The 27,842-nt window shown below is 38.2% G+C and overlaps 6 protein-coding genes and 4 non-coding genes across 10 annotated transcripts; 8 read left to right on the top strand and 2 right to left on the bottom strand.

The window, feature by feature from the left end:
• Positions 1-466: 466 nt before the first annotated feature.
• On the top strand, positions 467-4,402 carry LOC121743753 (probable cyclic nucleotide-gated ion channel 14). The gene is made up of 7 exons (XM_042137117.1): positions 467-717; positions 812-1,349; positions 1,840-2,052; positions 2,137-2,438; positions 2,572-2,683; positions 2,830-3,066; positions 3,164-4,402. The coding sequence occupies exons 1-7, from the start codon at positions 689-691 to the stop codon at positions 3,914-3,916; spliced, it is 2,184 nt and encodes a 727-aa protein (XP_041993051.1). The 5' UTR covers positions 467-688; the 3' UTR covers positions 3,917-4,402.
• An 8,506-nt stretch (positions 4,403-12,908) lies between these two features.
• On the top strand, positions 12,909-14,709 carry LOC121743730. Its single transcript, XM_042137085.1, has 3 exons — positions 12,909-13,243; positions 13,407-13,759; positions 13,886-14,709. The coding sequence occupies exons 1-3, from the start codon at positions 13,189-13,191 to the stop codon at positions 14,492-14,494; spliced, it is 1,017 nt and encodes a 338-aa protein (XP_041993019.1). The 5' UTR covers positions 12,909-13,188; the 3' UTR covers positions 14,495-14,709.
• Positions 14,710-14,732: 23 nt separating this feature from the next.
• On the bottom strand, positions 14,733-19,998 carry LOC121743738. Its single transcript, XM_042137093.1, has 3 exons — positions 19,710-19,998; positions 15,351-15,710; positions 14,733-15,280 (listed from the first exon to the last, which is right to left on the bottom strand). Exons 2-3 carry the CDS (start codon positions 15,684-15,686, stop codon positions 14,861-14,863), a joined length of 756 nt encoding a protein of 251 aa, XP_041993027.1. The 5' UTR covers positions 15,687-15,710; positions 19,710-19,998; the 3' UTR covers positions 14,733-14,860.
• Positions 15,646-17,328, top strand: LOC121743744 (putative B3 domain-containing protein Os03g0621600). The gene is made up of 3 exons (XM_042137105.1): positions 15,646-16,620; positions 16,738-16,916; positions 17,001-17,328. The coding sequence occupies exons 1-3, from the start codon at positions 16,341-16,343 to the stop codon at positions 17,232-17,234; spliced, it is 693 nt and encodes a 230-aa protein (XP_041993039.1). The 5' UTR covers positions 15,646-16,340; the 3' UTR covers positions 17,235-17,328.
• LOC121743721 lies at positions 17,449-20,234 on the bottom strand. Its single transcript, XM_042137071.1, has 5 exons — positions 20,010-20,234; positions 18,663-19,187; positions 18,337-18,562; positions 17,770-18,221; positions 17,449-17,675 (listed from the first exon to the last, which is right to left on the bottom strand). Exons 2-5 carry the CDS (start codon positions 19,185-19,187, stop codon positions 17,655-17,657), a joined length of 1,224 nt encoding a protein of 407 aa, XP_041993005.1. The 5' UTR covers positions 20,010-20,234; the 3' UTR covers positions 17,449-17,654.
• A 628-nt stretch (positions 20,235-20,862) lies between these two features.
• LOC121803351 (histidine kinase 5-like) lies at positions 20,863-24,939 on the top strand. The gene is made up of 12 exons (XM_042203057.1): positions 20,863-21,579; positions 21,658-21,714; positions 21,800-22,027; positions 22,109-22,202; positions 22,282-22,488; positions 22,569-22,699; positions 22,788-22,837; positions 22,921-23,225; positions 23,303-23,406; positions 23,496-24,167; positions 24,278-24,436; positions 24,817-24,939. The coding sequence occupies exons 1-12, from the start codon at positions 20,863-20,865 to the stop codon at positions 24,937-24,939; spliced, it is 2,847 nt and encodes a 948-aa protein (XP_042058991.1).
• A 975-nt stretch (positions 24,940-25,914) lies between these two features.
• Positions 25,915-26,023, top strand: LOC121758152. The gene has a single exon (XR_006041355.1). It is a non-coding gene; the product is annotated as a small nucleolar RNA Z107/R87 (small nucleolar RNA).
• Positions 26,024-26,153: 130 nt separating this feature from the next.
• LOC121757934 lies at positions 26,154-26,250 on the top strand. The gene has a single exon (XR_006041260.1). It is a non-coding gene; the product is annotated as a small nucleolar RNA R30/Z108 (small nucleolar RNA).
• Positions 26,251-26,385: 135 nt separating this feature from the next.
• LOC121758136 lies at positions 26,386-26,482 on the top strand. The gene has a single exon (XR_006041348.1). It is a non-coding gene; the product is annotated as a small nucleolar RNA snoR31/Z110/Z27 (small nucleolar RNA).
• A 292-nt stretch (positions 26,483-26,774) lies between these two features.
• LOC121758233 lies at positions 26,775-26,963 on the top strand. The gene has a single exon (XR_006041382.1). It is a non-coding gene; the product is annotated as a small nucleolar RNA snoR143 (small nucleolar RNA).
• Positions 26,964-27,842: the final 879 nt, after the last annotated feature.

Raw genomic sequence — 27,842 nt, 5'->3', positions numbered from 1 at the left:
AGAAATACTCCCTCTGTCCCATTAGAAATGAAACGTTTTCCTTTTTAGTTTGTCCCATTAAAAATGAAACATTGCTAAAAATGTAAACAATACTCTCTCTACTTTTTCTTCTCTTTTACTTTACTCTCTCTTCATTAACTCACAAAACAGTACTACATAAAATCACGTGCCAAAAAGCAAACATTGCATATTTAATGGGACGGAGGGAGTACTACTATTCATAAATTTGAATCAAGAGAAGTGCAATAAAAATGATTGATTTATACAAAGAAGATTTATGTCCCTTTAAATTAAACTCAAATATTTTTTGAAGTTTTTATGTAATTAATAGTATTACCTAGAGATCGCATAACTGCTTGATCTAGAGAAAATAAGTTAAAGATATCCAACTGTTTTATTGAACTTATTAAATTTTACAGCTAGCAGACGTATTATTAGTAGTCAACCATAATACAATCATAAAAGTTTCCACCTCATCCACAAAAAGACATTTCGGATTTTTTGGGTCTCCATTTTTTCCCACACTGATTCTGTGATTCTTCCATAGAATTTTAAATAAAGAAAGTTGCCAATTCTGCAAAATTTTCAGCTCAATCATTATGAATCAAGAAAGATTTTTTCTGTGTATAGCTTTTGTTTGCAGAGATTCAGTTCAAAATTGCTGCAATGGAATTTGACACTTGCAATAATGGATTTCAAGAAGGAGAAACTAGTTAGGTAGGGTTTTCTCCCTGTATGATTTTCTGCACCACATTGTTTGTGTTTTGTGTGAATTTGAATCAGGGGGCTAAATGTTAAGTCCTATTTCTAGGATTCATAGTGAAGAAAAAAGGAATCTTGAAGTTTTCTTGGAGAGAAATGGGGCTGAAAACCTGGATAAGCCACTCCCATTGTTCAAGAACTCAGCCCATTTATGGAAATGTGAAGACAAGATTCCTAAATTTGGTAGGGCTAAGGTTTATCCAGAAGGGTCAAAACCAGACAAGAAAGCAATTCTTGATCCTGGGAGTGAAATTGTGTTGAAATGGAACAGAGTTTTTTTGTTTTCTTGCATAATGGCTCTGTTTGTGGATCCCTTGTTTTTCTACATGCCTTCTGTGCTAAGTCAAGACAATTCTTCATGTATGCATACAGACCTGAATTTGGGGATCATAGTGACATGTTTTAGGACAGTGGCAGATGCATTTTATCTCTTGCATGTGATTATGAAGTTTAGGATTGCTTATGTATCTCCAAGCTCAAGGGTTTTTGGCAAAGGTGAACTTGTTATGGACCGCAATAAGATAGCCGTTAGGTACTTGAAGTTGGAATTCCTCATTGATTTCATTGCAGCATTGCCTCTTCCTCAGGTTAGTTGAATTTGCTTCAATTGGGAGTCCTTTGCAAAATTAAAGCCATTTCTGTTTAGCTTGTTTATGTAGAGGTTTAGTTTAGAGAAACGAGACGATCTATGGTATGAATGGTGAAATTTGGTGGTGCTGTTAGAAAAATCTTGAATGAACTTTGAAAGCTTGAGTAATCCTTGTTGAATTTGCTTTTATTATTAGTCCTTTGAAAAGTTAAGGCCATTACTGTTTTACCTATTTATGGAGAGATTTAGCATAGGGAAACGAGATGATCTATGAAACAAATGGTGAAATTAGGCAGTGTTTGAAATATCTTGAATGAACTATTAAGGGCTTGAGTAATTTGTTGAAGAAAAGCTGCCCAATTAGGGAGCTTGAGTAGTTTTTGCTCGAACAATATTCAAGAAAATTATCCTAATCTTGTCTGATTCTTGATTTATGTCTTGATTTTCTATGGCAGAATTAGCTAAGTATTTGCTTCTTATTTATTCAGATAGTCATATGGTCCATATTACCAGCAATCAGAAGCTCACATGCTGATCATACAAACAACGCCCTCGTGCTTATTGTTTTGCTGCAATACATCCCCCGGTTGTATCTCATCTTCCCGTTGAGTTCTGAGATCATCAAAGCCAATGGACTCGTCACAAAGACAGCATGGGCAGGAGCTGCTTACAATCTGGTGCTCTACATGTTAGCAAGCCATGTATGCCTAATTTTTCTTCTCTGAAGAAATTTCATTTTGTTTCATTTTTTGGGGGGGCTAAAATGTTTACCATTTGTTTTATAGGTGTTAGGGGCTTCCTGGTACTTGCTGTCGATTGAGAGACACGCAACGTGTTTGAAATCTGCTTGTAGGGATGAGTTCAACGGCATTGGCTGTTCACTCCCGTTTCTCGATTGTGACACTTTGAGCCATAATGACAGAGGAAGATGGTTAAACAGCACACAGGTGTTCAAGAAATGCAATCCTGATGACACCACCTATTTCAATTACGGGATATTTGGAAACGCCATTGCAAACAGTATTGTGTCGTCTGGATTTCTAGAGAAGTACTTCTACTGTTTATGGTGGGGTTTGCAAAACTTAAGGTATGATTCCAAACTTCTTCACTTTTGAGGATATGAGGTTATCATCATTTGAAACAATGCAGTAGATGTTTACATCTGTGAAATGTTTAAAATGGGGTGATTCTTTATTACGATTCTCTGTTTCACTCGACAGTTCCTATGGCCAGACGTTGTCTACAAGCACGTTTATTGGAGAGACTATGTTCGCCATACTCATCGCCATCTTGGGGCTTGTTCTATTTGCTCATTTGATTGGAAATATGCAGGTAATTCAAATTTTCGTTTCATACGAACTCTCACTTAGGATTTTTTTGAAAGCTTAAAAACTATGATCAGGAAAATGAAGCACGCAATGGAAGCATAATTCTCTCTGATTTTGATGTTTCACTATTCATTTATGTCTTTATGCCAGACCTATCTGCAATCTATGACTGTGAGGCTTGAGGAGTGGAGGCTCAGGCGTCGAGACACTGAGGAATGGATGAGGCATCGCCAACTCCCGGAGGCTCTCCAACAGCGTGTGAGACGTTTTATACAGTACAAATGGCTTACCACAAGAGGAGTTGATGAAGAATCTATCCTCCATGCCTTGCCAATAGATCTCCGTCGTGATATTAAGCGGCACCTCTGTCTAGACCTTGTTCGTCGTGTAAGACATCCCACAATATTTTCCACCAATAAATTCATAAGCTCGACGTTCCTTGTGGAGTTTCACTAAGATGAATACACATAATTTCGATTTTCAGGTCCCATTTTTCTCCCAAATGGATGATCAGCTTCTTGATGCCATCTGTGAGCGCCTCGTCTCATCCTTGAGCACCCAAGGCACCTACATTGTCCGTGAGGGAGATCCCGTCTCGGAGATGCTCTTCATCATTAGGGGGGTGCTGGAGAGCTCGACCACAAATGGAGGCCGGACAGGATTCTTCAACTCGACAACCTTGAGGCCGGGTGACTTCTGTGGCGAGGAGCTGCTCGCGTGGGCGCTGCTTCCTAGGTCCACCCTAAACTTCCCTTCCTCGACACGAACAGTGAGAGCACTCAATGAAGTGGAAGCATTCGTGCTGAGAGCAGAAGACCTTAAATTCGTCGCCAATCAATTCAGATGTCTCCACAGTAAGAAACTGCAGCACACTTTTAGATACTACTCTCACCATTGGAGGACGTGGGCTGCCTGCTTCATTCAGGCTGCGTGGCGTCGCTGCAAGAAGAGAATGATGGCTAAAAACCTCAGCGTGAGTGAATCGTTCTGTTTCTCTCACGACGTGCAGTCATCAGAAAAACATGATGATGATGAAGAAGAAGAAGAACACGAAGATATACAGGTGGCAGCAGCAGCGGAGAATTCTTGTCGGGTGCAACAAAACCTTGGTGTCACCATACTTGCATCAAGGTTTGCAGCTAACACGAAGAGGGGAGCTCAGAATGCCAACGATTTGGAAATGCATAAGCTGCAGAAGCCTGAAGAGCCGGATTTCTCAGCTGATGCTGATGAGTGATGAGGACTCGACTCTGAAACCACACACGCTGTTTTTAGTCAGCGTGGGAGGTGATACGATACTATCGTCTTAATATTCTTATGAAGACTAATATTTATAATTGTCGTATTGGCTTGAATATGAATGTGGGGGTGCTTAGGCTACTAGTTTTGCGTAGGAAGGTTCATTGTAGAGGTCGCTTTCAGGGCCGTATGCTCCGTGTTTATGTTTCATCTCGTGTCTCACTTGATGGTGCTTTGTCTTAGACGACTGGCAAGCTGGGCGTGGTAAAGTTTATATTCGAGGTTTGGAACTCTAATTTCCATGGAGATGGAATATAAACATAGACACAGTGTGACTGATACTTGTGAAATTTTATAATTGTTTGCAGCAATATGTTGTTGATTCTTTACAGATATGTATCACTCACAAAAATTTGATTTTGTTTTATTTTGAGTATATATAAAATTTGAAATATACGGTTGAAAAACTTGGAATTGTTTATGATATTGTTTTCTTTTGATATTATAGTTGTTTATGATATACAAATACAGTTATTTAAAAGATATATATGAATTAATTATTAAAAATAGAAATATTAAATGACACATTCTTTATTTTTATTTGAAGTTTGTCCTTCCAGCAACAAACTTGTTCTAGATTTTATAGCTTCATTTTCCGTCCCAGGCTCCCAGCATTTTTATGCCAGTTTTATTAGTATTCAAATAATATTGTAAGGTGTCTCAGTTCATGTCGTGACTAATTATTATGTGATAGTCCATCTACCAAGGGATGGAGTATTATTTATCATGAAATTCTCTGATTAAATATGCCTAAAAACATATTGAAAGGAATATTTTAAGATTTCAAATCAATAATATTAGTGGATAAATGGAAAAATGAAATATATTGTATAGTTAGTGTTAATTAGTGTAATGAGTTCAAAGAAAGTGTTATTAATAGCAGTTATGACGATATTATTTCCTTTTTCCCAACATTTCCGGCTCTTTTAACATTGTTTTTAACGACAATCGCCGTATTTATATCTAGTTTTCTTATTATTTGTTTCCCATTGCTCATCTCTAAATCTATACTCATTTTGAGGAATAGAATGTGATTCCTACATTCATTCCATTTATTTGTTTGGTATAATGGAATAGAGTATTCATGTGAATAAATGTAGGAGAAAATAGAATGAAAATGCAAAAAAAATTATTATTTTATTAAGTACTATCTTCATTCCTTTCCAACCTTCATTCAATTTTATCCATACGAAGAAGGGTGAAACTCGTTCAAACTCTTAGGCCATCCACAACGCTGTTCCTATACCGTTCCTAAACCGTTCCTTAAACTACTATTTGAGGGCCCCACTGTACTATTTTACTCCATTCCTTAACTAAGGAACAGAACCTGCAACCCTCCGTTCCTTAACCGTTCCTTAAATTACTATTCATTCAATTTCATTTTTTATTTTTAGTTCCTTAACTGTTGGAGCACGTTTACGTCGTTGTTCGACCCGGGGACCCCGAAGTACGCGTGCCAGATCCAAAGGCGGTAGTCGGCAACGGCCTTGAGTATAACGGTTGGGTGGGTGCCTTTGTGGCCGCTCGTGTAGGACCCCTTCCACGCCACCGGACAATTCTTCCATTGCCAGTGCATGCAATCGACGCTGCCGAGCATCCCGGGGAATCCGTGCACTGTTTCGTGAAGGTTGAGCAGGAACTGACAATCGGTCGTGCTTGGCCTCCGGAGAAATTCGTCGGTGAAGGCTGCCCGGACGCCTTGGCAGAATTTGAGCAAGCACATTCGCCCAGTGCTGTCTCCGATATGGAGGTATTCGTCGAACATGTCGGCCGTTTGTCCAGTCGCAAGCTGGCGGATTGCTGCAGTACATTTCTGCAGCGTCGTGTGGCTGGGACGGCCGACCGCGTCGAACCCTTCCTGGAAGAACTCTTCCCGGGCTGCCAAAGTATTCGCGATGTGGAGAAATAACGGTTTCCCCATGCGGAAACGGCGACGGAAGTACGTATCTCCCCAAACCGGGTTATCGCAGAAGTAGTCGCGTACTAACCTTGCGGCGGCTTCCTCCCGGTTACGATGGATGTACGTACGGGAGCGTCGTTGGGGAGGCGCGGCTTCTTCCGCCTCCCGTCGTCGATCTTCTTCAAGTGATTGTGTCAATATTTGACGCATTTGTTCAAAAGGATCCATTAGTTTGATTAAATTTGGGAGAAGAAAAACAGAGTTGATTTGAGATGAAAATTGGGGTGGAAATAGAGAGGATTTGAGAGGAATAGATGTGTGTTTGTGAGTGAAATGAGTATGAAATATGAGTATTTATAGAGTAAATAAATTTTAAAAAAATTAAAAAAAATTAAAAAACGGATACAAAAAAACGGTCATAATACCGTTGCAAATTTTTTTTTTTATTTATTAAATTCGAATTTAAAAAAAAATTAATTATTGCGTCAAAAAACGAAACCCACTCGCGGGGCAGCGAGTGGGCTTCACGCGACGAATAAAATGATATGTGAATGTTAAAATTTGGTTTAACTTTTCATAATATAAAGCGATGGACTCGATCAGCATTGGCTTACATGTTTAGCATTACACTTGAGCTTTTATATTGACTTAAAAAGTTTTTAGTTTCATATGAATCATCATGTACTTATTATTGTTTTTTCTGCGAACATAAATTATTTAATAAAACATGATTAAAGCTAAAAAAAGTGCTCACTTTTAACAGTTCATTCTCTTTTCGCTTTTGTGATTTTTTGAGAGATTAATTTAATGTAAGATTTGATATAATTAGATATTTTACGTAATTGAAATTAGGATCATAGACTAATTAAACATATTATTAATATATTAAAGGGTTGAAGTTTCTAATATACGTGCGAAAAATTGCTCCACGCAATGCAGTTAGACTTTTCTTCATAACTAATCAAATGGATTATTGGAATATCCATAAATAGGGTCGTGCAATTGTTAAGACTATGTTTATAGAAAATTTTAAGAATATGTTTGAAAATTGATGCTACTAGCTAGCTCGTTCGAAGGCATATATACTTTGATTGAGTGGTTAAAAGGCCATAATTCAAATTTTCCCAACTCCCTCATAAGTATAGGTATCCGATAACATAAAAATAAGAGTGAACTAGTATAAAAATGGTACATAAGAAATGTGGTTTGCACCTTTTTGGTACCCGATGTAAGAAAAATCACATTTTAGATACCTGCACTGAGGAAAATCACAAATTAAGTGTCTTTGTTGACCATTTTGCTTTGGTAATTGTGATTTTTCCCTATTTTAGGTATCGAAAATATAATTATTCCTATATCATATATCAAAAAGTATAAACTCCATTTTCTAGTACTATTATTTTTGTAGTTCACTTTAATAAAAAAAAAAAAAAACTGATTTGATATAAGTAAATTTTTTCTGCACAATAATGTATGTTTCATCTTAGAGCATCTCCAATGGCGGACGTCCGGTCGGACATCCGGTCGGACGTCGCGACGGGCGACCGGGACGTCCGTCATTGTGACGTTTAGGGTCGGATACGGACGTCCCGTGAGGACGTCGGGTGTCCTCGGACGTCCCTGCGACGGGCGGGCAGACGTCTACCACTGTGGCAAGGGTCGGACGTCCCGCTCGGATGTCCGAATTTTTTTTTTTTAAACTCTATATATACGGCTCGTTGAACTTCATTTCATTTGCACCACTTGTTGTTAACAAGTTTCTCTCTTCTTTTACTACAAATTTCATTTCTACTTTTAATGGAGAACGATAGGAACTCCCCGGCCACGAGCGAGTCGCAGACTCCGGCGTGAGCCGGGGATGTTGGATTATGTATTTTTCTTTTTTTGAATGACTATGTATTTTGCTTTTTTTCTAACTATGTTTTTTTTTATGTTTTATGAATATGTATTTTTGCCCGTATTTTGCTTTCCCGTATTCCGTGTCAAAATTATATTTCCGTTTTTACGTAATTAAATTATTGTGATTTTTTTTATTGCGGGATGTCCTAGTGGGAAGGGCGGATTGTGCAGGGGATGTCCTAGTGACGTGGCAGTAGGATGAGAAGTCCTAGTGACGTGGCAGGAGGTGTTTTTGGGATGTCCTAGTGGGATGTCCGCCCATTGGAGATGCTCTTAGAAAGCCTTGGTCTAATTTGAACACACAAACCTCTAATTATAAAATCATCAAATTTTAATGGCGTTCCTAATATTATTTTACTACTTTAAAAAACAAAATAATAGAAGAAGACATAAAATAGCGGCAAATTTCACATGGGAGAATTGTCACATTGTGTAGAAAGTTGCCACAGCAGAAAACTGCAAAGACGAATATGGCTTAGCTGTGCATAACATTAAACTATTACAAATATATTGCAATATAAAATTTGGCTTAATTATCACATCACCATGTCCCTCCAACTAATTATATTCATTATGTCGTCGCTTAAGCAAATACTTGCCCCACATAACAGGATTTTTTTATTTGATTGGTGCTAAACTATTTGTTTAATGAGAGATTCCATGTTCAACCAACCCCATTATGCTATTTTTTAAAAATAATATAGGGCAAAGTTTCTAGCACCACTAAATTTTTTTACGACTATTGTTTAGGGGACGATTAATTAACTAGTACTCCTATTTAGATAATCTTGAAAACCTTGTTACTCGGAAATCACCCAATGAATTACTAATATTAAGGCTCTATTACAAACATAAATCCATGAATCATTAGTTATATAATATTTTAGTTATTGGCAATGTCATTAATTCATTTTATGTGATAGCTAACTTTCAAACATTCTTGACCGATAACTTTAAACGTCAATAATTTCATTTTAATCATTTATGTTAATATTCGAGCTCAATGAGTGAGATTAAGTAAATATGCAAAAGCCCATAAAAATTGTAGTACCCTCTACTTAGTTTGATAAGGATCAAGTTATATTTGAACAAACAAAATTCTTAGATACTAGTATGATCCAAAATGGATCTTGTTCCGTATCTGATCACATATTTCTCTATTCAAATATCGAAAGTAGACTACATGTTATTTCTCTTTTCTAAGTATTTCGCATTTGTTAATACTCTTTAAAATTATTAACATCAACATTGAAATCTTTTCCTAAAAATTGTTTGTTTTCTTTGAATAATAACACTTAATATTACTATAGAGCACTTATTAATATCGAAAAGATAAATGGGTAATTATTATATTCCAGAGATATGTGCAATATTTTAATTGTAGAGGTGTAGGTCACGAAATATTAAGGTCCACGTGGCCTTAATGCAATTGCCGTGAGTCATGGCATTACAGGATCCAAAGGGCCTTTTAATTAATGCATAAATAATTTAACTATTTTAATCGGCCCTCTAATCAATCATTAAATTAATTATTAAGTACTCTCCCTTGTTTTCTCGCCTCGCCTAATTAAATCCTTTTTTTTTCTTATCATCCCATATTTTATATTATCATTTTGTTTGATACTGGACATATATAGCGTTACTTCAAATGTATGGTCATGTACTACAAATTTTCGTAATAAAGTGTTCAAAGAAAGTGATAAAATGAAAAAAGTAAATCATATAGTATACGATAGAAAACACACAAGTATACTGCTGAAAATTTGATTATCACATTGTTGTTTATTGTGTATTTTATGGATTAATATTAAAAATGTTCTTGAAACTACATTTTTTCAATTTTATTCAAAATTGTTATAAGATACTAATAGATAAAATTTTATGGGATTCCATCCTAAAATTATTTCGTGATATAATGAGTGGTCCACAGAATTTCATTTTTATCTTTACATCGATAAGAATATGATCAAATGCAAACCCTAAATATTGTACAAACTTCAAACTATGATCTAGACCTTTAGAAAATATCAACATATGACAAAATAATAGCAACAAAAAATGTCATCACAATGTCAACGGTTGATGCTGTGTTGAAATTGTGTTGACATCAAAATCTTGAAATTTTATATTGTGTTGACATTGTGTTGAAAAGTTTAGAGTTTACACAATATATGCGTTTGTATTTTATCACTACCCTATACCGATATAAGATATTATTATACTAGTTTTTAGTACTCCGTATGTCAACAAACCTGACCTAATAACAGTGGCAGAGGGAGAATAGAACAAGGGGTATAGATTCATAGTTATATCATATAGGATCCACTTGCAACCAATTGAAGGTAATGGCTCAGTGGCTGATTTCTCACCTGTCTACTTCTTGATGCGGGTTCTACCTTCATCAAAGCTTTTCTATAATTTCCTATACTTTTTTACCTATTACTAATGCATGTAAATTATAAAATGCCACTATTTTTTTGTTATATAAAATTTTTAATTATTCTATTAATATCATAAATTTTCTTATAAAGCCTAATTCTTTTGATATACTTAATTGTTTATATATTCTATTTGTCATGCTTTAAATTTGTCAAATTGTTTTTTACTTCTTTTTATTTATTATTTTTATCATTTTCTAATTATTATCATTTTTTGGCCGGTGAATCTTCTTATCGAAAAATAATGACATATTTAAGTAAAGATAAAAGATCGATTCTGAAGTTTCAAATTGGTTTAATATTATCGTACCCCACACCAAAAATCCTAGATCCGTCTCTGCCTAACCATCATTGCGCAAAACTCTAATGATAGAAAATGGAAAGAAGTACATAAAAAAAAATAAAAATGAGTCTTATACTCTTATACTATATATACATTCTATATTTTCCATTATAAATTGTAGAAGTACTTATGTGATTCTACATTATTTTATATGTAATTCACAACACACTAGTGCATGATAATCTAGTACAAGATTAAAATTCGTTTAATTATCCCAGTACTAAATTACTGGTCTTTCATATACCATATTTTTATCCAGATTCTATGAATTCATCATTAAAACGATTTCTGGTATCCTAAAATTGAGAATTTGACGTGTCTCAAAATTGATATGCACATATAAAAATATACTCGATGCAATTCTAAAACAATCTAAGAGCATCCGCACTGGGGTGGACGATAGGCCGCCCGATGCCTCGGGCGCGCCATCGTCCGCCCATTGTCATCCGCGCCCTATAGATCGTCCGCGGACCGCGGACGATAGGGCATCGTCCGGTCATTGTCCGCCCACTGTGGGTGACGCGGACGATGCAACGCGTTTTTAATTCTGCACAACACCCTCATGCAATGTCAGGACCCGGCCAAAGCCGAATACCTCCAGGGGATGATCGATGAGCTGCGCCGCAAGTTGAGACTTTTGTAGAGTAGTCAACTTTTTTTCATTTCTAACTTGTGTAAAAAAAAATTTAATCAATGTAGGATTTGCCATTTTTAATTAATCGTGATATTTTTTAATTATTTTGCATTGACATATTTGAAAACATTTAAATTAATTAACAAAACAATAGTGAAACCTATAAGGCGCTCCACTGCAGGTGAAATGGTAGGAAGATAAAATGCTGACGTGACGGTGCGTAGGGCGGGCTTTAGGGCGCCCCACCACTTATGCTCTAAATACAATACACGTGGACATAGCCAACGCAATGCAATTCTGTCACAGCAAACAAGGTAGTAAAACTGAACTTTTAGAGCATCTCCAATGGCGGCGTCGGCACCGGCACGCCGATTTTTCACGGACGCCGGTGCTGACGCCGAACCATTGCGAGCGGCGTCGTCGAAATCGGCGTGCCAACGCCGATTCTTGGGCTGACGCCGATTCTCACGCCGTTCCTCACGGCGCCATTGTAGGCCCCGGATCGGCTTCAGACCGGCGTCAGATTTTTAATTTTTTTTAAAATTTTTCCGAAACACTATATATACGCGCTTTGGACGGATGCTCATATTCGACTCCAAAATGATTTAATTGAAGAGTTGTGGGCGCAGAGGATTGCAAGGCCTTAGTTTTTAATTTAATTGCATGTAATTTTTTTAGATGTACATTTTTTAAAATTAGTGTACTTTTTTAAACTTTAATTTTATTATTCAATTTTCCTGTATTTGTCTCGTAAATTAAATTCCATATGTTGCTACAATTGTAAATTAAATTATATAATTGTTAGTGATGTGGAAGACTATGTGAGGGCTATTGGATGTCCAGTTACATGTCCAGATAATGTGATATAAGGATTTTAATGCTGATGAGTGACAGTGGGAAGGTTACGTGAGTGCTATTGCATATTCTATGCTATTGGAGACGCTCTTACACACAAAAATGTCTGCACGTAGTGTGGCTGTTACACAAACTCTTTCAACTCGCTCCAACTTTGCGTGTGATCCACCCGCGCCGTCCATATACAGCTTACCTCGTAAAAGGCGGGCAGCAAACCATTTAAAAATCATCTCTTCTCTCTCTCTCACACACACACAAACGGAGTTCCAGCATATATATATATATGCATACTCATGTTGATTGAAGGAATCATTTCTTCATATTGATCTCTCTCTATTGTAGTAAACACAACAACACGAGGACTTGACACCACACATATATTTATGAATGTTATGTGATTGAGTTAGCCATTTCCAACTTTTAGCAGACCATCATCAAAATCAAATGAATCCAACCAAGACCACGCACAACACACACTACACACGTTCCTTAACGTAAACAGACATGAAAACTTGCCAATTCACACCATTATATTAAGTACTATACTCAATTCAAGCAATCATTTTTATTCATTTCTTTTTCACCTCATTCTCACATGCCTTCTTCCCTAAATCCCACATTACCATTTTCAATTTACGTTTCTATTTCTAAACTTTTTCTTGGGGTTTCAGCACATGCTCTCCTCTCATCACCCACCGGCCACCTCTCTCTCTCTCTCTCTCTCTCTCTCTACATTTTCTATTTGCTCCCAAAACTTGGCCTATTCTTATTTTTTTTATTTGACTGACCACTTCCAAGAGATTCTTTCAGATCTACCGTCAAAAGTTTTAGGCCCTGGATGAGATTATATCATTAGGGCTTGTTCTGTTTGTCCAATAGGATTTAGGGTAGATAAGGAGAGGCCAGATAAATATGACACAAATTAGAAGTTGGGTTATTCATTTCAGCTGTTTGGTTTGCACTATATAAAGCACAAGTGATATATATCGTGTGTTTGGTTTGCTGTAAATCAAATACCACAATACCCAAACCTAAATTGGAGAATATATATTACAACTCTCTTCCGCCGCTCTTCCATTTCAGTGTTCCAGAATCGCCTCGCAAATTCCGCAGAAGCTATTTTCACTTTGTCCAGTTGAAGATGTCTGACTACATGCGTTCAAGGTTCACTTCCCCTGATGTGCCGAGTTCGCAAGGTACATATAGCTATCTCAGAATTGAATAAAAGAGAGTTTATTTTCGTATGGTTCAACATCATTTCGTTTGGTAATTTATTTGAAAGCACCAGTGAATTCGCATTTCGTTCTTAGATCTTGCAGTGCTTTACAGTTTTAATTGGGTGATTTTGTTGTGGTTCAGTGAATTCCCGCCTTGGACGGTCAAGGAGAGGCAACGGTGACCGAACCCGCCGAACCTGGTCATACCGTGAGGAGGAGATTCTTGTGGTTGCGCTGAAGGACCTTGTTGTCACCGGATGGAAAGCCGATAATGGATTTCGGACAGGCTACCTTGGCAGACTCGAGGAAGCCCTGAAGAAGCATTACCCCAACACTGACATCAAAGCAACTCCTCATATTAACTCGAAGCTCACTTCCTGGAAAAGATGCTACAATTCTTTGCGTGGCATCTTAAGTCGTAGCGGTGTGGGGTTCAACCTCCACGACGACTACAAGATAGATTGCGACGACGATCAGTGGTCGCAAATTGTCAAGGTACCAAATCTCGTTCTAATGGATATCATCATGTTTTCAAGTTAGTTTTAAAAATAATACTCAATATGTTTGCTTCACATTGGCAATTCTGATGGTGTGTGTTATGTTACGAATTCGTATGTACAGCAAGACCCTCATGCTCGCTACATGAGGGATAAGAGCTGGCCATTCTGGGACCATTGGCAGGTCATCTTTGGTAAGGATAGGGCTGCTGGGGGATCAGCTACTGGTTTGATGGATGCGGTCAATGGGCTTTACACTCAGGACACCGGCTCAGGCTCAAGCGATGGAGGTGAGGTTGGCAACTCTGTTGGCTCTACTGATGTGCCCACTTCTCATCCACTGAGTCAGACCAGCACTCCTCCCGATGCTCCGGTTGAAAGCTCAGGCAACACTAACCGTGAGAAAGCTGCTCGGCCTGCGGGTGGGAAAAAGAGAAAGGCTGACCATTCTATAGATGGTCTCATTGAACTGCTGGGGAAAATCAATGACGCCACCAACGTGAGGTTGGATTCTTTATCCCTCCGCATTGGTTATGAGTTCGATCTGAGCAAAGCACGGAAGGAAGTATTTGCTGAACTAGGTCGCTTGCCTGGACTGACAAGGGAGCAAAAGTTTGATGCAGGGGAGATTATTCTGGAGAAGGTGGAAAGGTTGGATTTCTTTCTTGGGATGCCGGATGATGACCGTATCGCGTTCGTGCTTCGTGTGCTTGCGAAATATGGTTCGGGATAGATGGGGGAATCTACAACGGGTGAAGGGGTGGCGTAGGTCGATGGCTTGCCTGATATAATTTATAAAGCCTATTTTCTGTCTGAAACTTTTTTTTTGGAAGCCCCTCTTCAACATTGGCTTGTTGCAATTGTCTGTAGATTATATTATTATCTATCATCTTTTGTAGGAAGGATTATGTTGCCTTAATCAGTAAACGATTTCCTAGTATTCCTTAATCAGCTGCATTTGAAGGAAAACCTTAATCAGCAAATATTGATCTCATTGATTGAATTTCCACATAGATATTCCAGCAAAACGTACACGAGATAGATCACATACACAACCTAGCTTAATAGAGTAGAAGGAAGACAAATACAACATAAAACGTCAATACTTGTGGGTGTTCGAAGAGCCACATGAACTTCCATGTGGCGAACCTAAATTGCTTGGAGGAAATTTCTTCGGCTTTGGGGGGTATTTCTTCCCGATACGCGGGTCCATATCCTCGTTATTGGACTGACTACCCACATTCGTGAACCCGTCTCCAAACAAATTGCGTTTCATCTTTGGCACTTTGGGCATGGGAGGAGAAGAGACGGACACGCTTAGCTCCACGGTCGGCGCCATTCCAACTCCATCTAATGGCTTAAACATCAGATTGAGATCCTCTACGGGCACGGTAGTGTCAGAAATATTGAATATCAGTGGTGCACTCTCCTGCTTAATATCTTGCGGTCCGAACAGCAACCTCAATCTTGGAAATTCGGGGTCCCCACAATAGTAATAAGCTGCAGCCAATTTATTTTCCTACAAGAACAACGGAGCCATGGAGTTACAATGAACAAGCTGACATAAAACAAACATTGTATCCACCTACCTTCAAAATGGGTTTCCATACTTGCTCCGGTGCCATGACCACGTTGGTGTTAGCATTCCAATACACACCGTTGGTTTTGACTACCTTGTCGAAAAGTATGTGTCTCTCTTCAAGGTTCTGAAATCTCTCGTACAATTGTGGCCATGTGAATGGCACCCCCACTTCTTTGGTGAGCACCTCCGCCACTTCTTCGAGGATGGGTATGGGGATCACGGAACCGCTCCACTTGTTCATTTCTTTGGTTTTGATTATCAAGGATAGCAGCAGTGAATCTACCTCAGCTGTCCAGCTTGATTTGTAAAAGAAAAAGCCTTGTTGAGGGATTTTTGTTCCCATTTCAAGTGAAGGAATGAAAGAAGCCAAAGTTGCTGGGTCCAAGCTTCAATTGAAGGGTCAGCTAAATATGAGTTATTTCATCACCATCCCAAGCAATTGTATGCCCGTGAATGACTAGACAAATCAGACTCGTGAGGGGCATATCTGCCATCGCAGCCTTGTTTAGAGTAGATTCCTGCATGATAATAGGAGATTCCTGCATGATTTTACAGCTCATTGTTGCTACTGTGTTGTCTTTCATATAGTGATGGGTGGAGCAGATTTATTTTGTTTGGAAAATGCTTTGTCAAATCAGCTCACGGGTAAGATGTAGCCTCCACAAAGCTATATTGAAGAGCTTATGTTGTACAAGCCCCCAAAGTATCACTCTTCGGAACCAAACTGTATTCTCTAATCACATCATGTATGCAATGGCATCAGCATCAGCTCCTCCGCCACTGCTGCCGGAGTAAGTAATTTATTGTTGTCGATTATCGAACATTTTTATTTTGCATATAACCACTAACTTTCCGGTTCCTAGGCACATTAAACCATCGTTTTGTCGGACATTGACTACACGGTCATGCTTGTACCGCATGGTAAGTTGGAAAATTCATATGTATTTTACATGCGAGGCTTGCTTTCCAAACTAACAACGACACATACTTTTTTGACATGAAGGTTATTCCTTATGAATGGATGTGCGAGCATGGAGGTAGCTTACCTAATCTCTGCAGACTCCAAATGCTCAATGGCCTTGAATGGGTGGTGGGCGTAACAAGGGATGGTCGTGAGAGCTACTTTGATCAAAACTGGAATGCATTTGTATCTGCTAATAGTCTCGGGATGAAACACGTCGTTGTTTTCAGTTACCACGGTGAAGGCGAATTCAAGGTCATGAGGTTCAATGCAAGTGGTTGTATGCCATCGACCGATATCTTCGTTCAAACTAATGGTGCATAATCTTAGAAGTGTTTCTATGCTTATTAAATGAATTTTAAATTATTTAGAATACTTTTTGATCTTATGTCCTCAACTATCTGGTTGCGATAATGTATATTTTTTATTCTAGACTTTCCAGATTGGGAGTACAATCCCAAGCGTAAGGACAAATCATACTATGAGGAATTTAGTGAATCAGAATCCACTGACGACGACGACACGGGATGTCCGGTTAGACGGGTTGAGGAGGTGCCGACCCTTCCCTCTTTTACCATTATCCTTCTTGCGTCGCAACTGGACCGGATCATGGTATTGTCCTCATTTCAATTGTGGAAGCATAAAACTTGTACATTTTCAAAAAGTAATCATATTCATTTGCAAATTCTGACGCAGTGCTTGCCTGAAATTTGGTGGAAAACCCACATTGCTGACCATAACAAAATTCAATCTGTGAATCTTTTGGTTGGTGATCATTCATGGAATGTCTACGTCAAGATTCAAAATGATAACGTGAAAATAATTCACGGTTGGAACAAATTTGTAGCAGACAACAATCTCGCCGTAGGGAGCATGTGCAAGTTCGAGTTGTTACCGGCTGAAGTCACAAAATTTCGGGTATCTTTTTAGTTATGGAACCTATGTAACTTTTAAATAATTGTACAAAGTGGACCCAAATCAGAATGTATTTCAGTATGTGGATGTTGCCTGTAGTTTAAGCGAACATATTTTTTGTTTTTGTTTTTTTTTCAGACAAATTTATATATGTTGGAGTCAAATACTCTCTAAGGCTGGCCCAAAAACAACGACTATACTAACAAAAACATAAATACTCCCACAAGGGTTCCAAGTTGAAAACATTATTAAACACAAAAAAATCAGTTCAGATTAATGACATATTAAGCTGACCAAGTTTCTAATCAGAAGGAAGGTGTACAAGTCTAATGATTACTAGAGAAAACATTTGATAAAGTTTGATAGTCCCACATGATATTGCCAAACACGAAATACATTGCTAGCAGCTATCCTTCTTGCAACTCGCATAAGCAATCACTGCATTGTGGATATGCGCTGTGACAATGGAATAAAGCAATGAATCCATTTCAGTATATGTAAGCATTGAAACATGTAAAAAAAGAACAGATTTGCATGTAGGTGTACTCACTTCAGCCCACATCGAGTTTGCCAGATCATCGCGACGCTGATTCCAAGATGACGTTGCCTCAACGTAGTCAACGTATTCACTGTCCCTATGATCTCCCTCGGCCTCAGCCCCTTGGCTCTCAGGCATGCAGTCCAAAAGGTCATCGAGTGGATCAATTGGCATCTCAGACCGAACGTAGTTATGGAGAAGGAAGCATGCTATAATTAAATTTATTTGAACTTTGAGGGGATAGAAGGAGGCACTGCGCAAAATACCCCACCGCATCTTCAGTACCGCGAATGCTCTCTCAATTACATTCCTAGCTTTGGTATGACGCATGTTGAAGAGCTCTACAGCATTTTGTGGAATTTGCGCATCAGGACCCCAATCTTGGAGGTGATACCTCACCCCCTTGTAAGGGGTTAGAAAACCTTCACTGTTCGCATATCCATTATCACACAAATAATAATTACCTAGACCAGACAAAACTCAACATCAGTTTAGTAAAAACTAACCAAATATAAATTTTCCATTTGAATTGATATATGTTGCTGAATATTGTAACTTATTCAAAGCTAGTCAATTTACCTATTGGGACTCGCAACCCATGAGGACGAGTTACGGCATCGCGAAGCACTCGAGCATCGCCAGCTGATCCCTCCCAGCCGGGTAATATGTATGTGAAACGCATGTGCCTGTCGCAAGCGGCCAAAGTGTTGGTTGTTATCTGACCCTTCCTATTCCTAAACCGTGGTTTGTCCTCGTTTGGTACTAAAACGTCAATGTAGGTGCCATCAAGAGCACCAAGACACCCCTGTATGCACAAGAAGTAGCCACACACTCACGTAGTGAAATGCTGAATATATAGTTTATTCCAAAAAGAATAGTCTTCGCTACTAAAATATAAAACATACCTGAAAACATTTCCATCGCCAATCTACACAATCTTCGCGAATAGGCTCGGGTTTGACCAAGAACAAGGAATGCAACTTTAATACTGCTGCAAGGACCTCATGAACGTAGAATGAAACTGTGTTCCCTGATCGCCAATGATCAAATCGAACAACACGGTTTTTCTTGTGATGTGCTATGACACCTAGAAAAATGGCGACTTGCTCTTCTATCCCTACGAACCGCCGGACGCGTAACATTCCCAACTCTGTAAACAATGAACACAACCTTCCAAACGTATTCCGGTCCATCCTACAATTAACTAAACAATCTGTGTCAGTTACCCCAACGAGTCTGTTTAAACGTTGAATCTGCATCGGTACTCGATTCAGAATGTCGTAAGCCAACGCAAATTCAGCTCGCCTCCTTTTCTTCGAAACTTTGCTAAAAATCATGTGCAGTATACAAATTCGCGCCACGGTTTGAGTCCAAATTATGTCCTCAATTATTTGCCTCACATAAGCATTTTGCTTCTTATGTTCCCTCATCTGTGCATAGATATACAAATAAGTTTCAATTCCAACTAATCTTTCATCATTCAAATAAAGGAAGCTTAAACTATTCAACTACCCTTTCATTATTCAAATAATAACCACAAAGCTGTGAATTCTCTACATCACAATTAGCACGATGCAACATCAATATTAATTTTTTTCACACAACAAGTTGCTGAAATACTGGTATATTTCTCACACTATATTTTGAATCGATTGGATTCAACATTACAAATTCAAAGTAAGCAATTGGATGAGAAAAAATTAAACTATGCACCATTGCAGTGGAAAACTTCAAAATTCCCATTTTTCTCACTGAGTTCAACCAAAATTCAGCATCTTTAATTCTTTATCATTAAACCAGACATCTTAATTAACATCTATTACGCGGTTTCATTTGCATTCAAAAACCCCAAATCACACGTCGAGACGCACAAAACGAATCAGCCACGTAATTCTACAATCCATATAACCTATAACACCGGATTGCATTCGAAAACGGCCAAATGAATTAATAAATTCGTTTGCTACATTAACTGAAAGGCAGATTCCCCACAATACGATCTAGGGTTTTTTAGCCTCCAAAAAAATTCAAATTCAAATGAATTAATCAATTCAATTGTAAACTTGGGTTGGATTCAAAATTACAAATTCAAATTATTCAATTAGAAAGGGAGATTCCATGGGTTTTGTAGATTTCGAAAAAAAAATAGGGAATGAACCGGTAGGAGGATTAATTCAAAATTACAAATTCGAATTGGGTTTGTAGCCTTCGAAAAAATTAATCAATGCAAACAAAACAAAGAACAGACTCACCTGAAATCTCTCGTTGCGGTGAGTGTCGCTTCTCTTCTGCACAGATTTGTTCAAAGGGCTTGTGTTGGTTTGGGAATGTTATGCTACGATTCCCCCAATTTTCTATGCATGTTCAAAGCAAATGTTATTGGTTTACCTCAAACCCTGATTAGAGCCTAATATGTATCGTAGGGCCAGACCCCGATACACTAACGCCATTATATGGCCAAAAAGAAACGGGCCAAAGCCCATTTGTAGGGCTGTGCATTTATGGTGTATGTCAAATAGAACACATGATAGGCACAGATACATAATTTAAATGACCTCTATATGACAAACAGAACAAGCCCTTATAGTCTTGTTCTTCAAGCTCCCATTAATTTTTTTTTATCAAAAAGGTTACCTTTTTTAGGGAATTTGATTGGTTTCTTGCAAATGAGATTGTTTGTTTTAGCCTCAATTTTTGCTGTGTTCATATTTTTGCTACCATTTGTTCTCAATTTCGGTCAATGAACCTCTTTTTCTGAGGTCAAATTCCTATATCTGATAATGTTTCAAGTTATCAATATTCTGTATGCTAAATGTTATATGGGCTGCACCAGAATGAAATAAAAATTGAATCTTGATGAACTGCAACTGTTGCATTAGAAGGGCTCATTTCTGTGAAAACAGATTTCATTATCATGTTTTATTGATTTTGTTACTCCTAATCACTTGGATTAATCTTGCTACTTTATTTGTTCTTATAGGCATAAAAAACACCGAATATAAGGCTGCAACGAGGCGAATATAGTTATCAGAGAGATGTTGATGCTTGCTAGAACTACATCATTGAATTAGTGAATGCAAGAGTTAGTTTGTTGAGAGACAAGAAATGGGGTGTGAGATGGAAAGTGATCAACCCGAGGATTTGGACGTCGTCCTGACTTCAATGTGGCCGGAGGACATGAATGAAGCCGGCAGGCAGTTCAACGTGGAGAGGCCCGGAGTAGATCAAGACATGTTGGAGGAGGTCACCATCAAGAAAGAGCCTAACATAGTCGATTTTCAGAGGCTGATGGAGCTCACAAACTATAGTGATAAGGGCAACGGACAGCTGGCCAAGTTGGTGAAGAATTGGGAGTTCAAGCAGGCGAATGTCGTGCGCCTCCTGAGAGAAGAGCTCGACCAGCTGAGCAAGCAACAGCAAGAAATGGAGCTCAAGAAGCTCGAGATCTTGGAGGAGCATCGGTTTGAGAAGGATGGATATGGTGGAGACAAGCGCCCTATTTCCATTCTTGATGAGAATCTGAGGTATTTGTACCAAGATGCTCCTAAGAGGAGGAAAGAAGTAGTCTCCCAAGGGAAGATAGTGGCGATAGACGCGGAGTATGACAGTGTTGTGTACTGGAAGCAGAGAGCAATGCATCTTGAGAAGCTTCTAGAAGCTAGCCTTCAAAGGGAGCAAGTGTTGGTGGAGAAGTTGCAAGAGAGTATAGAGAATTTGGAGAGGCAGTCAACTCCCGTGGAGGAACTGTCTCAGGTTTTGAAGAGGGCCGATAACTTCTTGCATTTCGTCCTCCAAAATGCCCCCGTTGTTATAGGCCACCAGGTATATATTTGTTCTCATTTGAACACACTCACATTGTAATTTTTGGCTCTAGGCTGACAGGAGTCGGGCGTTTTGTAGGATAAGGATATGCGTTATAGGTTCATCTTCAACCATTTCCCGAGCTTGGGAGAGCAGGTATGGTTATGATGGAGAGAGTTCTGTGTCGTTTTAAAAGGCATTTTGGTGCCACTATAATTCCTCAGATTAACTGATTTTACAGGATATCATAGGCAAAACGGACGTTGAGATCTTCACTGGCTCAGGCGTGAAGGAGTCCCAAGACTTCAAAAGGGAGGTTTTAGAATGCGGATTGCCTGCAAAGAGGGAGATCACGTTTGAAACAGAGCTTTTTGGTTCAAAGACCTTCTTGATCTACGTGGAGCCTGTTTTCAGCAAGGCAGGAGAGACCATTGGTGTAAATTACATGGGAATGGAAGTTACTGATCAGGTTAATATCCAACTATATCGTTGATTCAAAAAGCTCGTTTCTTTAAATCCCACACCGTTGCATTCTGTAACTGCAATGCAGGTCAGGAAAAGGGAGAAGATGGCAAAACTTAGAGAGGAAATTGCTGTGCAGAAGGCTATGGAGACGGAGCTCAACAAGACGATCCACATCACAGGTTATTCATCTTATACTATTTAGTTAGGTTGACTGCCGAAAATATGGTGGCTAATCTGGTAGCTACATCGTTCCTGCAGAGGAGACAATGCGCGCAAAACAAATGCTGGCGACAATGTCTCATGAGATAAGGTCTCCTCTCTCTGGAGTTGTGAGCATGACAGAGATTCTTGCAACCACTAACCTCGATAAAGAACAAAGGCAGCTGTTGAAAGTGATGTTATCTTCTGGAGATTTGGTTCTTCAGCTGATCAACGACATCCTCGATCTCTCCAAGGTGGAGTCAGGTGTGACCTTTACAGACCTGCCTAGTTTTGAAGTTTCATTTGCTGGTCTAAACATGAGGTGGTGTTTGTCTATCTTATAGGAGTAATGAAGTTGGAGGCGACCAAGTTTAGACTGAGAGAGGTGGTGAAGCACGTACTCCAGACAGCAGCGGCCTCACTGCAAAAACTACTCACATTAGAAGGTCATGTAGCTGAAGATGTTCCAGTCGAGGTAATACAAAGGATCCATTGATTTCCAAGAAAAGGAAACTGCTTTACTCATTGGGAAAAAGGCGTTTACGGGTGCTGTTCTGTTCTAGGTTATCGGAGATGTCCTAAGGATTCGACAGATACTCACCAACTTGATTAGGTAACCTTCAAACCAGATATTAAACATATTTATGATGGTGTTAGTTTCTTTATCATTTTAATGTTCTTTTTTTTTTCTCACAGCAATGCCATCAAATTTACTCATGAAGGGAAAGTTGGCATAAATCTGTATGTGGTTCCAGAGCCAAGTGATATAAACGAACAAGGCTCGGAGAAGAAGTCTCAAGATCAATCAACTGATTCAGCCAATACTAATGGCAACGGACACGCTATTAATAGCACTTCTCATGAAGAATCTGAGCTCAAAAACACGTCCTGTGATCAAAATGGCGATCAAATGGATCAAGACAAGGAGGGTCGAACAAAGGCTGAGGAACGAGTAGTGTGGATCCGCTGTGATGTCTACGACACTGGCATTGGAATACCTGGTACCTTTTTTCATGTTTCCTCTATAAGTATGAATGTTGGTAGCATTTTCTGTGCTGATATCAAGTTGATGTCACAGAGCATGCTATGTCGAATTTGTTCAAAAAATACATGCAAGTTGGGGCGGATACAGCTCGGAAGTATGGTGGGACAGGATTAGGCCTTGCAATCTGTAAACAACTGGTAATTATACCTCAATCTTGATTGAAAATTATCTGATATTCTTACAAGAAATCATGCTGTTAAAATTACATAAACATGGATTTCTGTAGGTTGAGCTTATGGGAGGTTATCTGACTGTGTCAAGTGTCGAGCACCACGGCTCTACTTTTACATTCGTCCTGCCTTACAAGGTCTCATCAGCCTCTGATACGGATGAGACAGACGAACTATCTGATACGGGCCACCAAGATGTCATAGGAGACGACGATGATCTGAATTCAGGCGTGTTCCTTTTCCAGCCTCGGACATTAGGCACGTTGTTTTCTTCACAAATAAATGGAAGGATTCCCAAGCTCTTACCAAATAGCTATGGAAACAACTGCAATGGTTTGCTGGAGGGCTGCCCTTTGCCTTCTAGCAACATTGCAAGCAATGAGGGTGCCTCAGAGGAAGTTTCTGATTCGACTGCTGGTGCAATGGAGACGACGTCATCCATGCTTGAAATCCAGCATGCAGGTTCAGGCAACCTAAAAGAACAAGAACACGACCGTTCTCTTTGTACAGCTCGAGAAACAGCTTCTGAATGCTCTTCCACAAACAGAAACACAGTTGAGAGAGATGAGACAAAACAACACAAGATCCTGCTGGTTGAGGACAACAAGATCAACATCATGGTGGCTAAATCTATGATGAAGCAGTTGGGCTATTCCATTGATGTCGTCTCCAACGGGGCAGAGGCTGTGAGGGCAGTTCAAAGAAGTACTTACCATCTCATTCTAATGGTATGATCAATGAAAAAGTTACCATATTCTCAAAATAAAAACAAAAATTAACAACATGGTTTTTTAACTGTTTTATGAATATTAACTGAAAATGAAACTAATGTTTGCAGGATGTGTACATGCCGGTTATGGATGGTCTTCAAGCTACAAGATTGATCCGATCGTTTGAGGAAACGGGTAGCTGGGAAGAGGCAGTGAAGGCTGGATTAGAGATGGAGGCGGCATCTCATCAAGTAGAGGAAACAAGAAAGAGGGTTCCTATCATTGCAGTAAGCTTGATCACTCTATACACTACTCTCATTCATCAAACCTCAAACAAAACAAAAACAGGAAAAATAATACTAGTACTCCCTCCGTCCCATTTAAGATGACACGTTTTCCTTTTTAGTTTGTCCCAACTAAAATGACACATTTCCTTTTTTGGAAACTTTCTCTCTCCTATTAATACACAAAACCACTTTTTCTCAATCCTATTAAAATATTCATATTTCTTTCTCTTTATTTTAATACTTACACCCACCTTTTCTCTCTACAATTAAACACATTAACCAAGAACTCCTAAAATTCTATGCCGGCCAAGGAATGTGTCATCTTAACCGAGACGGAGGGAGTAGTATGTTTGCTCATTGACAAGATTTTACGTGTGCAGATGACAGCGAATACAGCATCAGAAAGCGCAGATGAATGCTATGCAAATGGTATGGACTCATTTGTGTCGAAGCCTATTACTTTGCAAACCTTGAGACAATGTGTGCAGAATTATTTGGTTTGAAATGCAGCTGTAAATTGTATGCCAAATTTGTACAGAAAAATGTATTTGAGTTAGGAAATTTTTGATATCCATGTATATTCCATGTTTTGCCTCATTAGTCTGAAAATTAAGTAGAGGCCTTTTTACAAGTTGATGAGAGATTAATTTTGTGGTGTTTTTGTGTGAAAGTTGAGTGGTATAATAATATATGCACCATACAATTTTCCGCTGAAAGGCATTCAATTTTACACTTTACACAAATATTAGTAAAAGATCATTATATTAAGAATAAGTAGTTATAGTTTTTGAAAAATATATCAGGTTCGAATCATTATTTATAATTTTAAAGATAAATTTCATCCACATACAGATCAGTAATCATATGATTTTAAATAATACTAGTAATAAAAAAATACTAGCTAAATTAAATTACTTGAATTAAATACAAATAGAGTACTAATTCTTTTGATTTTTACCCACTCTATCTAAATTAGTGTCACATTTCAATTATAATTATATGATTATAAATAATGCAGCTGATCGGGACGGGAAAAAGGGTAATCATACAACAAGAGTCGAGAGGCGACCGATCTCAATCTCACATTTATTCCACCCACATTTGGTCATATTAATAAAATTTATATACTATTAATTTTTTAAGTAAAAAAAGTAGTGTTATTGTGTATCCAGTTATTCAAAATTTCAATATTTTCAAGTAAAACAGAATGATGTCCTTGTACAAATCTAAAAAAACGTAAATTTTGTTTTTGAATGAGGCCCATTACAATTCAGAACTTTGGGCCCTAGAAATAAAATCCACAAACCCTAATTTATGCAAGCGCCGCCTCTTCTTCTACTCATCAGCACTATACCTATATAGATCTCTTCCATTCCAGTCCCAATTATATTGTGCTCTATATTTTGGCTGAAGAGCATCTTATTTTCCCTATCTTTTGTTGTATTGAAATTTGAGTAGTGAAATACTGTAAATTACAAAATCGGTGTGACGACTTGGAAAATTCAAGCTCAACAGACCGTATTGCAGGTCTCTCTCTACTCAGAGATTGCTACTTGCATATCGATTCACCCGCTGAACTGACCGATTCGATTCTCTCCTTTTCTAGTATTTTTCTCTCTTTCACATACGATCGTTCTCGTCTTGATCGTAATTTTATTTTATTTTTCCTGATTTATTTCTTCATTTTATGTTTTATGGAGTTCTGTTTTGGGCATCTGTTTACTGCGACGATAGAAAAGCTCCCTCTTCTGAATTACATTGAGGACGCTTGCCGGCAGAATCGAACCAATAACTAATTTGCCACTACTGAGTAAACTAAACTATTTCCCCATTTCTAAATTATTTTATTTCATTTTAAAGTGTATTTTTGAAGCAATAGTTTTCTACTGTAATCACTTTGAATCTTACAAGTAGTAGTAGCATATTTATAGTTTGTTTTTATTGGACGGATCATCATGTGATGAATACATTTTCATATCTTAGGACACCTTTGGACACAGTCTAATTCTAGCTGTGGATGAAAATCAACTTTATTCTGATGATGAAAACTTCCTGTTTGAGTTCTTATTTGATTTTTATTTTCAAGTCATTTAATTTCCTCATAGCCGAGATATCATATGGAATTTTGTTTTTAATTTTGGAGTCCCTTTACTCCCATATTTTATTTTAGGCTGTAAATTTGAAATTGATTTTTTAGTCTATTTAATTAAAATTTTAAGTTTAATTAGAATAAGTGTAATGAGACAGCACTTAATCTAACATATTCTAAATAGTTTGTGACGAGCTGAAATGGAAAAGTGCAAGTAACATGAGACGGAGGGAGTTGTTTCCTGCCTAATCGTACTACGGTCGAGAGGCTGTGCCAATATGGTTAAAAACAATAAATGAATGGAGTAGAGTCTCTGAGCAGTTGTGCGGAAATAAATGCCGAGATAAGCTCGGCGGCGGCCAGACAACCGTTGAGATGGATCCATATATCAGCGCCGCTGTTTCTATGGTGCTTGTCTACTAAATCCATATCAAAGTCTATTCCAATTATCTCTTCTCCAATTCCTTTTTCTCTTCTCACAAACACTCCAGATCAAAATTTATAGTTCCATGAGTTGAGTCGCCGCTCCCCTTTTACTGTTCACCCGGCGGCAATTCCGAGTAATTCAAGAGACTTCAACAGCTTTCAGTCGTGATTCGTTCCATCTTCCCCTTCCTCCAGAGGCAGTTGAGTTTTACCACTTGCTTTTGCGGAGGGATTCGAGCATTGAGAACCGTTCTTCGGCCAATGAATTTGTACTAATTAATCATAGTGGGTTTTATAAAACACCTTAAAATTACCAAATAGTTATACTCCGTTTATTTTACTAATAAAACTTGGGTGATTTTATGTGTTTTGAAAAAATAATACTCCCTCTATCCACTATTTAAAGAGTCATTTTAACTTGGTAAGTAAGAAATTAACTTTGTGATAAAAAGTAAAAGGAGAAAGTAAGTGGAATGTGAGACTCATTTAAAGTACTCCTTCCGACTGCAAATAGGAGTTCTGTTTGCTATTTTAGTCCGTTCGCGAATAGGAATCTTGGTTCATTTTTACCATAATTGGTAATAGGGTCGCACCTTCTACTAACATTTTATAATATATCACAAGTGAGACTCATATTTCACTAACTTTTTTCAACTCAATTTTCTTAACATTTCTTAAACTCATGCCGCCAAGAAATGAGACTCCTAATGTCGGATTGAGGGAGTATTAGTTTATATTGAATTGCGAGTGTAAAAAGTTGGTGGAATGTGAGATCCGCATAAATATGGAATAAAGTAAATAGTTCTATAAATAGTGGACAAACTAAAATGACAAAAGGATTTTTTAAATCGTGACAGAGTGAGTAATAAATAATTAAATTGAAAAAAAAAA

This window comes from Salvia splendens, chromosome 1 (genome assembly GCF_004379255.2).
Source record: "Salvia splendens isolate huo1 chromosome 1, SspV2, whole genome shotgun sequence".
NCBI classification, from domain to species: Eukaryota; Viridiplantae; Streptophyta; class Magnoliopsida; order Lamiales; family Lamiaceae; genus Salvia; species Salvia splendens.
This window is presented reverse-complemented; position numbering and strand designations above follow the sequence as displayed.

Excerpts from the sequence above, each read along its gene's own strand:
- LOC121743753 (XM_042137117.1), top strand. The coding sequence starts at position 689 with ATGGATTTCAAGAAGGAGAAACTAGTTAG. Across the intron at positions 1,350-1,839 it reads CAGCATTGCCTCTTCCTCAG|ATAGTCATATGGTCCATATT; the intron begins GTTAGTTGAATT and ends TTATTTATTCAG. Across the intron at positions 2,684-2,829 it reads ATTTGATTGGAAATATGCAG|ACCTATCTGCAATCTATGAC; the intron begins GTAATTCAAATT and ends TCTTTATGCCAG.
- LOC121743730 (XM_042137085.1), top strand. The coding sequence starts at position 13,189 with ATGTCTGACTACATGCGTTCAAGGTTCACTTCCCCTGATGTGCCGAGT. Across the intron at positions 13,244-13,406 it reads TGATGTGCCGAGTTCGCAAG|TGAATTCCCGCCTTGGACGG; the intron begins GTACATATAGCT and ends GTTGTGGTTCAG. Across the intron at positions 13,760-13,885 it reads AGTGGTCGCAAATTGTCAAG|CAAGACCCTCATGCTCGCTA; the intron begins GTACCAAATCTC and ends TCGTATGTACAG.
- LOC121743738 (XM_042137093.1), bottom strand. The coding sequence starts at position 15,686 with ATGGGAACAAAAATCCCTCAACAAGGCTTTTTCTTTTACAAATCAAGC. Across the intron at positions 15,281-15,350 it reads TATGGAAACCCATTTTGAAG|GAAAATAAATTGGCTGCAGC; the intron begins GTAGGTGGATAC and ends TTGTTCTTGTAG.
- LOC121743744 (XM_042137105.1), top strand. The coding sequence starts at position 16,341 with ATGAAGGTTATTCCTTATGAATGGATGTGCGAGCATGGAGGTAGCTTA. Across the intron at positions 16,621-16,737 it reads TATCTTCGTTCAAACTAATG|ACTTTCCAGATTGGGAGTAC; the intron begins GTGCATAATCTT and ends TTTTTATTCTAG. Across the intron at positions 16,917-17,000 it reads CGCAACTGGACCGGATCATG|TGCTTGCCTGAAATTTGGTG; the intron begins GTATTGTCCTCA and ends ATTCTGACGCAG.
- LOC121743721 (XM_042137071.1), bottom strand. The coding sequence starts at position 19,187 with ATGAGGGAACATAAGAAGCAAAATGCTTATGTGAGGCAAATAATTGAG. Across the intron at positions 18,563-18,662 it reads GGCGATGGAAATGTTTTCAG|GGGTGTCTTGGTGCTCTTGA; the intron begins GTATGTTTTATA and ends TTGTGCATACAG. Across the intron at positions 17,676-17,769 it reads CAAACTCGATGTGGGCTGAA|CGCATATCCACAATGCAGTG; the intron begins GTGAGTACACCT and ends CCATTGTCACAG.
- LOC121803351 (XM_042203057.1), top strand. The coding sequence starts at position 20,863 with ATGGGGTGTGAGATGGAAAGTGATCAACCCGAGGATTTGGACGTCGTC. Across the intron at positions 21,580-21,657 it reads CCGTTGTTATAGGCCACCAG|GATAAGGATATGCGTTATAG; the intron begins GTATATATTTGT and ends GGCGTTTTGTAG. Across the intron at positions 23,226-23,302 it reads CACTGGCATTGGAATACCTG|AGCATGCTATGTCGAATTTG; the intron begins GTACCTTTTTTC and ends TTGATGTCACAG.